At 39.5% G+C, this 11,166-nt stretch overlaps 1 protein-coding gene across 1 annotated transcript in view; it reads left to right on the top strand.

Moving 5' to 3' along the window:
- Positions 1-63: 63 nt before the first annotated feature.
- The window catches only part of LOC128377028 (palmitoyltransferase ZDHHC14-like), a 31,840-nt gene continuing 20,737 nt past the window's right edge, over positions 64-11,166 (top strand). The window contains 4 exon segments of the mRNA XM_053336907.1: positions 64-293; positions 7,292-7,452; positions 9,455-9,472; positions 10,955-10,967. Coding sequence (XP_053192882.1) covers positions 214-293; positions 7,292-7,452; positions 9,455-9,472; positions 10,955-10,967 — 272 coding nt within the window. The 5' untranslated portion in view covers positions 64-213.

The following is an 11,166-nucleotide window of genomic DNA, read 5'->3' as shown; positions in this document are numbered from 1 at the left end:
ATGTCTCAGCTCCATCATGCAGGTTTGGAGCAACATCAGCACCAACATCAGCCGGGTCAGTACAACCAGATCTGCACCCGCAGCAGCACCAGCTCCTGCCCGCCCACCACCGACTCACCGGAGCCGTCCTACCCGGCCCAGAGGTGCAGGAACCCCCGCAGAAAGTGGCAGGTGTTCCCGGGGAGGAACCGGTTCTACTGCGGAGGTCGGATCATGATGGCGAGGCAGACAGGAGTGTTTTACCTGACTCTGGTCCTCATCCTGCTCACCAGCGGCCTCTTCTTCACCTTCGAGTGAGTCCCAACATGCACCCTTTTTATTTTTTAATGTATTAATAAATCGGTAAAAGTCTAAGAGAGATAAATGTGACCTTTGACCTCCAGCTGGAGTTCATGATGTCAGATAAAAAATAATTAAGTCAGATCTGTTATGGATTATGATAAAATATGAACTATAATAATATTAATATTAATAATAAGAATAATCATAATACTTCTACTACTATAGTAATAATAATACTACTATTATTATAATTAATAATACCGCTACTGCTCATATTACAATAATAATAATATTCATAAATAATAATAATAATGATAATACTTCTACAACTACTACTGCTATAGTAATAATAATAATAATAATTAATAATTAATATAATAATAATAATAATACTTCTACTACTACTACTATTACTACTACTACTACTAATAATAATTAATATAATAATAATTAATAATAATAATCATAATTAATATAATAATAATGATAATACTACTTCTACTACTACTATTACTAATAATAATAATAATAATAAGGATAATACTAATAATAATAACTGATTTCTTTTTAATTTCTCTAAAGGAATTCAGACTATTCAAACATATGTTTTACTAAATATTTATTATTCTTATAATTTAATCCCATAATCAGATCAGCCAATTATTTGTTTCTTTTTCTGTTTTTTTTAAATTATTTATTAATTTTATTTTGGTAACAGGATCATAACTAGTCAAGTTTTTTCCACTTGTAAGAAAACCTGTCATATTATGTAATAATAATAATAATAATAATAATATTGGTTTGAGTGATTAAACTTATTTTTATTTTAATTACTTGTAAAGGAATTCACTATTTTATTCAACTTGGCTTGTATTCGACTTTATTCTGGGGTTTTGTTGTATTATTTATTTGTTTTGGTTACAAGATCATAACTCATAAATCATAAATCTTTACACCTGTAAGAAAAAATGAGGCTAAATCCCCCAAAACTCTTCATTTAGTGAGTTTTAATGAAACCAACATTGACTCCACTGTGGACTAAGCATACATACTCACAGGTGTAAGTAAGCGTAATTAATATACATCTGGGAGGGAGGAGAAAATAAACAAGTAAATAAATAAAAAAGGAGGGAGGAGACAGATAAATAAATAAATAAATAAATATGCATAATACAACATCAACATGAAGACAAGAAAATATGAATTAACAGGCAACGTGCACCAGGAGATACAGACTCTTTAACACTCTCAGTTAAGATGGTTGTTTAACCCTCCTGTCGTCCTCCCGGGTCAAATTGACCCCATCTCTTTTGACTGTTCCTTCTTTCCTTCCTTCCTTCCTCCCTGTTTCTTTGCTCTCTCCTCTTTCCATCCTTGTTTCCTTGCTTCTTTCCTTCCTCCCTCCCTCCTTATTCCTTTCTTTTCCTTCCTTCCTTCCTCCCTTCCTCCTCTCCTAAATTCCTTCCTCTTTCATCCTTACTCCTTTCCTTCCTTCCTTCCTCCTTTCATTCCTCCTTTTTTTCCTCCCTTCCTTCTCTCCTAAATTCCTTCCTCTTTCGTCCTTACTCCTTTCCTTCCTTCCTTCCTCCTTTCATTCCTCCTTTTTTCCTCCCTTCCTTCCTCCTTTTTTTCCTCCCTTCCTTCTCTCCTAAATTCCTTCCTTCCTCCTTTCCTTCCTCCCTCCCTCCTTACTCCTTTCTTTCATTGCTTCCTTCCTCCCTTCCTCCTCTCCTAAATTCCTTCCTCTTTCGTCCTTCCTCCTTTCCTTCCTTCCTTCCTCCTTTCATTCCTCCTTTTTTTTCCTCCCTTCCTTCTCTCCTAAATTCCTTCCTTCCTCCTTTCCTTCTTTCCTCCCTCCCTCCTTACTCCTTTCTTTCATTGCTTCCTTCCTTCCTTCATTCCTCTTTTCCTTCCTCCCTTCCTCCTCTCCTAAATTCCTTCCTCTTTCGTCCTTACTCCTTTCCTTCCTTCCTTCCTTCCTTCCTTCCTCCTTTTTTTCCTCCCTTCCTTCTCTCCTAAATTCCTTCCTTCCTCCTTTCCTTCCTCCCTCCCTCCTTACTCCTTTCTTTCATTGCTTCCTTCCTTCCTCTTTTCCTTCCTCCCTTCCTCCTCTCCTAAATTCCTTCCTCTTTCGTCCTTACTCCTTTCCTTCCTTCCTTCCTTCCTCCTTTCATTCCTCCTTTTTTTCCTCCCTTCCTTCTCTCCTAAATTCCTTCCTTCCTCCCTCCCTCCTTACTCCTTTCTTTCATTGCTTCCTTCCTTCATTCCTCTTTTCCTTCCTCCCTTCCTCCTCTCCTAAATTCCTTCCTCTTTCGTCCTTACTCCTTTCCTTCCTTCCTTCCTTCCTTCCTCCCTTCCTTCTCTCCTAAATTCCTTCCTTCCTCCTTTCCTTCCTCCCTCCCTCCTTACTCCTTTCTTTCATTGCTTCCTTCCTTCCTTCATTCCTCTTTTCCTTCCTCCCTTCCTCCTCTCCTAAATTCCTTCCTCTTTCGTCCTTACTCCTTTCCTTCCTTCCTTCCTTCCTTCCTCCTTTCATTCCTCCTTTTTTTCCTCCCTTCCTTCTCTCCTAAATTCCTTCCTTCCTCCTTTCCTCCCTCCCTCCTTACTCCTTTCTTTCATTGCTTCCTTCCTTCCTCTTTTCCTTCCTCCCTTCCTCCTCTCCTAAATTCCTTCCTCTTTCGTCCTTACTCCATTCCTTCCTTCCTCTTTTCCTTCCTCCTTTTTTTCCTCCCTTCCTTCTCTCCTAAATTCCTTCCTTCCTCCTTTCCTTCCTTGACCTGAGGACAACAGGAGGGTTAATTGTGTGTGCCTTGAATTTGGTAGAATTGAAGCTTGTGATAGGTCTATACTTTGATATATATGACCAAGGAAAAGCACTTCTCTTTATCAAATGAAAAATGTAATTGATTACCATTGTGGCTATTTTTTATACTTTAATAGGGGCAACACATCCTGATGGAGATACAACTCATGAAATCCAAAATATATAAAAAATATTTGTGGATTTTTTAAACTTTAACCCTCCTGTTGTCCTCGAGTCAAGGAAAGAAGGGAGGAAGAAAGAAGGAAAGATGGAAGGGAGGAAGAAGGAAGGATGGAAGGGAGGAAGAAGGAAGGAAAGGAGGAAGGAAGGAAGGATGGAAGGGAGGAAGAAGGAAGGAAAGGAGGAAGGAAGGATGGACGGTAGGAAGGAAGAAGGAAAGAAAGATGGAAGGGAGGAAGAAGGAAGGAAAGATAGAAGGGAGGAAGAAGGAAGGAAAGATGGAAGGGAGGAAGAAGGAAGGAAAGGAGGAAGGAAGGGAGGAAGGAAGGGAGGAAGGAAGGGAGGAAGGAAGGATGGAAGGGAGGAAGAAGGAAGGAAAGGAGGAAGGAAGGATGGACGTAGGAAGGAAGAAGGAAGGAAAGTAGGAAGGGAGAATGGAAGAAGGAAAGATGGAAGGGAGGAAGAAGGAAGGATGGAAGGGAGGAAGAAGGAAGGAAGGAAGGATGGAAGGGAGGAAGAAGGAAGGAAGGGAGGAAGAAGGAAGGAAAGGAGGAAGGAAGGATGGAAGGGAGGAAGGAAGAAGGAAGGGAGGATGGAAGGGAGGAACAAGGAAGGATGGAAATAAGGGAGGAAAGGAGAGGAAGGAATGAAGGAAAGGAGGAAGGGAGGAAGGAAGGAAGGATGGATGTAAGGATGAAAGGGAGGATGAAGGAAGGAGGGAAAGAAGGGAGGAAGGAAAGGAAGGATGGAAGGAAGGAAGGAAGGAAAGACACAAAGAAAGAAAGAAGGAAGCAAGGGAGGAAGAAGGAAGGAAGGAAGGAAGGAAGGAAAGACACAAAGAAAGAAGGAAGGAAGGAAGGGAGGAAGACGGAAGGAAGGAAAGACACAAAGAAAGAAAGAAAGAAGGAAGGGAGGAAGAAGGAAGGAAGGAAAGACACAAAGAAAGAAAGAAAGAAGGAAGGGAGGAAGACGGAAGGAAGGAAGGAAAGACACAAAGAAAGAAGGAAGGAAGGAAGGGAGGAAGACGGAAGGAAGGAAAGACACAAAGAAAGAAAGAAGGAAGGAAGGAATGGAGGAAGAAGGAAGAAGGAAGGAAGGAAGGAACAGTCAAAACAGACGGGGTCAATTTGACCCGGGAGGACGACAGGAAGGACGACTGAATGGATTTTCCCATTAAAGGTTGTTTTAAATGTTAATTACACTCATGAGGTTGTGTAATGCTCACTTCTTCTGGACCGTCTCAAACGTTGTCCGCTCTGTCGTAAACAAACCCAAAAATGAAACTTCTGCAGCTGCAAAAAGGTGTTAAATATAGTTTCTTCCCTGCTGCAGATAGAAATATTAGCTTTAAGCTTGTTTTAAGTGTTTATCAGGAGACTTTCAACATCTATGAACTACAAACTTGTGCAACAGTGGATTTAAACTGGGGAGTTTCTGCACCATTAGACCTGCAGCTACACTCATAATATACCCCTTTTCCACCGAGCTGAGAGCCAGAGCCTGACTAAGCACCGGTTCTTTGCTTTTCCACTGCCAAAGCTCCAGCCCCGAGACCCAGAACGGGAGCCAGAACAAGCACCAACTCTTTGCTATTCTAATTAATACAGTCTATGGTCTAAAGCTACAACCGATTACGTCAGCGGACTGGGGCCGGGGTTAACGTTTATTAGCCGGCTAGCAGAACTAACGTTTATTAGCCGGCTAGCAGAACTAACGTTTATTAGCCGGCTAGCGGGGCTAACGTTTATTAGCCGGCTAGCAGGGCTGACGTTTATTAGCCGGCTACCGGGATTAACGTTTATTACCTGACTAGCGTGGCATTTACAGAGGGTTAAACATTTGTTGATTAAAAGTACTATTTTTATCGTTTTTTTGCCAGAGCTGCCGCCTTCTTCTTCTTCTTCTTCTTTTTCTTCTTCGTTTCCGGCCGTTGCTGCCTCTGTCACTACCTGGCGCGCGCTGGCTACGTTATACAGTGACGTAATCGCGTGGCTCCTTGCCGGTGGAAAACATAAAAAGAAAAGCAACAGGTTAGGTGCTAGGATTAGTACCAATTAAGTAGTGGTTTTAGCACTAGCTTCTAACCAGCAGTGGCTCCAGCTCGGTGGAAAAGGGGTATGTAGACAAAAAGAGAGTTTAGCTACGACTTAAACCGGAACTTAAGTGTTAAACATCAACTAATAAAGAGTTTTGTTCTTATATGAAGCTCAAAATCCAACACATGTAAAACAGGAATGTCGATTTTGGGGGTTTTTCATCTTTTTGCTGTCAGACCTCAGGCTGTTTTCTGTATTTATTTATTTTTTTCTCCTCTCCTCTTCGCTGGCGGTGTTTCAGTTCTCTTGATTTGTTTCGGTGGATTTATTCACAACAAACGTAGCGACACAGCACACATGTTTGATGCTCCGTGTGCCATCAGGTAAAGGTTGTCAGTTTCGGCTCTGTTGCCTCCATCATCAGAGCTAAATTTACCCTCCTAGTGTCAGATCAGTGTGAGGACGCAGTTTCTCCTGAGACGCTCTGATCCGCTCCGGGTTTATTCTCTTTTAAAAGGACGGGGTTTTTTTTTCTTTTTTTCTTTTTTTCTTTCAGGTGTGTCTCTCTGTAATCATTCCTCCTGTTCATACTGACTATTAAAAGATCTTCAAATATGTGTGTGTCAATGTAAAGTGATGGAGGACAAAATCCACAGTGAGTCATTTAAAAGTAAATGTGAAGCTTTTCATGTCGTATCAAGTGATATCTGACACATTTACAGTCTTTTTAGCATCAGATTCTCCTCTTAGTGTTTCCCTGTTGAGCTGTGGTGGAAGTATCGTAACAAAAAGAGGAACTTTGGCACTAAAAACACTGTAACGCTGAAAGATATCCACTTGATTTGACTCATTTGGACGACTGAAGCTTCATATTAGCTTCAGATCAACTTTTAAATACATTTCTGCACAGTCAGTATGAACAGGAGGAATGATTACAGCAAGAAAAAAACATGTTTAATGTTCATTTGGACTCCTAACTGATGTTTTAAGACACGCTTAATGCTGATTTCTGTCTATAAAATGTTCAAGTATAGTGAAATATGTCTGATATGATTCCTTAGAGCTCAAGGAAACGCTTCATATTAGCTTCAGATCAACTTTTAAATACATTTTTCTGCACAGGAGGAGGACTGTGGATTTTGTCCTCCTTCACTTTACATTATAAGTTCATTATGAAGGGATCTACTAATGGTCAGTATGAACAGGAGGAATCATTACAGCAAGAAAAACAGGTTTCAATGTTCATTTGGGCTCCTAACTGATGATTTAAGACTGATTTACTACTTATTTGTTTTCTTAAATTAATCATTTTGTGTGTAAAATGTTCAAGTATAGTGAAATATGTCTGATATGATTCCTTAGAGCTCAAGGAAACGCTTCATATTAGCTTCAAATCAACTTTTAAATACATTTTTCTGCACCAAAGGAGGACTGTGGATTTTGTCCTCCATCACTTTACATTATAAGTGTATTATGAAGGGATCTACTAATGGTCAGTATGAAACAGGAGGAATGATTACAGCAAGAAAAACAGGTTTCAATGTTCATTTGGACTCCTGACTGATGTTTTAAGACTGTTTTGTCTATAAAATGTTCAAAAAAAAATAGTGAAACATGTCTGATATAATTTCTTAGAGCTTCATATTAGCTTCAAATCAACTTTTAAATACATTTTCACACAGGAGGAGAGATCTACTAATGGTCAGTATGAACAGGAGGAATGAAAAAACTGCTTTAATTTTCATTTTAAGCTCCTTGAAAAGTTGTGAACTGGTCCTTTAAGACTTCAACTCAAAGCCGGTATTCAGTCTGTCAGCTTGACGTTGGAACAACAAGAAAACGTCTAAAGAACGGGCCCCTGAGGTGAAACCCCTGCCGTCTGTGGCCCCTCGAGTATTTGTGTCTCATGAAGTCCTGAAAAAACATCAGAGAGCTCGTGTGATTGGCTGAGAGGGGTTTTGATTGGTTGTTGTCCTCCGTGTCTCCGCAGCTGTCCCTTCCTGGCGTCCAACCTGACTCCGGCCATCCCGGCGGTCGGCGGCGTCCTCTTCGTCTTCGTGATGGGGATGCTGTTCAGGGCGAGCTTCAGCGACCCCGGGGTCCTGCCCCGAGCAACGCCGGACGAGGCCGCCGACCTGGAGAGGCAGATTGGTAACCATGGAGACACACATAACAAAGCACACATACATATATATATATACCCTCCTGTTGTACTTGAGGAAGGAAGGAAGGAAAGGAGGAAGAAGGAAGGAAGGAAGGAAGGAAGGGAGAAAAGGAGGAAGGAAGGGAGGCAGGAAGGAAGGAAGGAAGGATGGAAAGAAAAAAAGGAGGAAGGGATGAAGGAAGAAAGGAGGGAGGAAGGAAGGAAGGAAGGAAAGAAGAAGGAGGAAGGAAGGGAGAAAGAAGGAAGGAAAGGAGGGAGGGAGGGAGGGAGGGAGGGAAGGGAGGAAGAAGGAAGGAAAGGAGGGCAAGAAGAAGGAAGGAAAGGAAGGATGGAAAGGAAGGGAGGAAGGAAGAAAGAATGGAAGGAAGGAAAGGAAGGAAGAAAGGAAGGAAGGAAGGAAGGAGTTAATCTGAGCAAAAGTTTTAAAGTCTTTTTAAACAGAAAGTAAAAAACACTCAAATAGAAACAGAAAAAAGTTGATTTAATCTTCCTGTTTGTCCTCTTAAAAATGTTTTTATATCAGAAATATGGATTTATTTCATCTTATTGCCTTAAAATCACACTGAATGGCTCCATAGTATGTTCTTAATGAGTATAATCATCACTTCTTTTATTGGATTTGGTGATAATTTATACTTTATTATAAGTGGACACGTTAAATATTTATTTCCTGTCTAAACTTTGTGACATGAACCAGTTTGTAATAATCCATCAACCTGTTTTTATTTCCCTCTGATCTTAAATTCAGTACAAATGATTCATAACTTCTGCTTTTTGAGGTTTAATATCATTTAATTGAGTTAAAACGTGCTGCTGCATGGTTGATGCGAACATGAAGATTAAATCTAACACAGTTTATTAATCTTCCTCACAGATGATTTTCACCCATATTATATTTTAATTATTGTGACTTTTCATCCGTTTTTATTATCTTCACACTCACATCTCATCATCATTTAATCTGATTGTTGCTTTTTTTTTTGGATATCACCACAGCTTTTAATCAGTCTCACTTTTTTAACTGTTTCCATTAATCTTTGTGAAGCTGGATTCATGGTTAATGTCATGACTCCTTAAAACCTTCATATAACTATAAATCAGTGAGGTAACAGTAATTAACCCTCCTGTTGTCCTCGAGTCAAGGAAGGAAGGAAGGAAGAAGGAAGGAAACGAGGAAGGAGGGAGGGTGGGAGGAAGAAGGAAGGAAAGGAGGGAGGGAGGAAGAATGAAGGAAGGAAGGAAAGAAAGGAGGGTGGGAGGAAGAAGGAAGGAAAGGAGGAAGGAGGGAGGGAGGGAGGACAGAAGGAAGGAAGGACAGGAGGGAGGGAGGAGGAAGGAAGGAAGGAAGGAAGGAGGGAGGAAGAATGAAGGAAGGAAGGAGGGAGGGAGGGAGGGAGGGAGGGAGGACAGAAGGAAGAAAGGGAGGAAAGAATGAAGGAGGGAAGGACAGGAGGGAGGGAGGGAGGATGAAGGAGGGAAGGACAGGAGGGAGGGAGGAAGAAGGACGGAAAGGAAGGAAGGAAAGGAGGGAGTGAGGGAGGAAGAAGGAAGGAAAGGAGGGAGGGAGGGAGGAGGAAGGAAGGGAGGGAAGGAGGAAGGAAGGAAGAAAAGAAAGGTGGGAGGAAGGAAAGAAGGAAGGGAGGAAGAAGGAAGAAAAGAAATGTGGAAGGAAGGAAAGAAGGAAGGGAGGGAAGGAGGAAGGAAGGAAGGAAAGAAGGAAGGGAAGGAGGAAGGAAGGAAGGAAAGAGGGAGGGAGGGAGGAAGAAGGAAGGAAGGAAAGGAGGGAGGGAGGAAGGAAGGAAGGAAGAAAGGGAGGAAAGAATGAAGGAGGGAAGGACAGGAGGGAGGGAGGATGAAGGAGGGAAGGACAGGAGGGAGGGAGGAAGAAGGAAGGACGGAAAGGAGGGAAGGAAAGGAGGGAGGGAGGAAGAAGGAATGAAGGAAGGAAGGAGGACGACAGGAGGGTTAAAGTAAGAACATTAAGATAAGATGAGACACCAACGAGCAGTAACTCAGACATCAAAGACACAATCATACTCACTAACTCAGAGGAGCCATAAATCTATAATTCATAAAGCTTTTTATTTATGAGGCGCTAAACGAGTAAAGACTGAGCTGATTATTTGTTGCTGCAGATGTCGAGAGGAAGGAAAGAAAGAAAGATTAAAGCATTAGTTTTTATATTTCCTGACTCTGTTAATTCTGCCTGGAGGAGAAATAAATCAGCAGCGAAATAAATCAGCAGTGAAAGTATCAGTGTGAGAAGTAACGGTGATTAAAACATATGTTGTGTGAAAAGCAAGAATTATTAAAATATATATATTGTCAGAAGAAAACATAAAAAACTAAAAATATTATTTAAAAAAGTGTGAAAATTAAGATTTATGAAAAAAATACTGTGAAAAGTAACAGCGATAAAAAATATTGTGTAAAAAATAATTAATACAAATTTTGTGTTAAAAGTGACATTTTTTTTTAAATTGTGTGAAAAGGAAGTGTGACAACAAAAAATTGGTGTGAAAATAAAATAATTAAAATATTGTTAAAAAAAAGAAGTAACTATGTTGAAAAAATATTGAGTGAAAAGTAATAACATTTTTATTTTAAAAAAAATGTGTAAAAAGTAACTTTTTTTTAATTGTGTGAAAAGTAAGTGAAAATAAAGTAATTAAAATATTGTAAAAAAATAATAAAGTAACACTGATGAAAAAATATTAAGTGAAAAGTAATAATACATTTTTTTAATTTAAATAAAATAAATTAAAAAATATTGAGTGAAAAGTAATATTTTTTTTATTTAAATTAAATTAAATTAAATAAATTAAAAAATATTGAGTGAAAAGTAATAATAACATTGTTTTTATTTAGAAAATGTGTAAAAAGTAAAAATATTATGTATCATATATAATTGTGTGAACTTTGTGTGTGTGTAAGAAGTATTAATGATCTAAATATGTATATAAATATATTAAAAAAAACTTAACAATTTAAAAATTAAAGTAAAAGTAAAAAAGTGATTTTAAAAGTTTGAGCATTAAAACTTCCAAACTGTTCAGTATGAAGATTAAAAGACAAAGTGGAACATTTCTACTTCTCCCTTCTCCGTCTTTTCTTTCTTTCATTATTTCTCGAGTCCATTTTTTCCTTTCATCAGTTTTTTAAACTTTCCGTCTGCTTTCATCAGCGTCACTTTTAATCACAGCTCTCCGCCGACATCACTCTTACCTTTTAGTCACCGCTCGCTCCTCGCTCGCTCGTACTTCCTGTGTCTGTTGAGGCTTTTTTTTTTTTTTTTTGTTCTTATCAAAGGTTTAAAAAAAAAAAAAAAAAAAACTGTAAATCAGACGCAGACGCTGCTCTCTAATGATACTGAGTCATCACATCCACTCACCACCTCCTCCAGTCTGTGTGTGTGTGTGTGTGTGTGTGTGTGTGTGTGTGTGTGTGTGTGTGTGTGTGTGTGTGTTCAGTCACATGTCGTCTCTCCAGCTTTCAGACCTCCGCTCCGCTCCGTCAGAAGTGAGTCTTGGCAAATCAGTTGTTTCCACAGAGACTGAACGTAACGGCTGAACGCTCTCGGATCCATTTTTGGAAACTTGTCATCATCATCATTATCATCATCATCATCATCATTATTATTTTTATTTATTATTTTTCGTTTGCGTTTGTTATTCGTTTATTTTTCTTGGCGGATAAAACAA

Source organism: Scomber japonicus, chromosome 17 (genome assembly GCF_027409825.1).
Source record: "Scomber japonicus isolate fScoJap1 chromosome 17, fScoJap1.pri, whole genome shotgun sequence".
NCBI classification, from domain to species: Eukaryota; Metazoa; Chordata; class Actinopteri; order Scombriformes; family Scombridae; genus Scomber; species Scomber japonicus.
The sequence above is the reverse complement of the archived record's forward strand: the minus strand, read 5'-3'. Positions and strand labels throughout refer to the sequence as shown.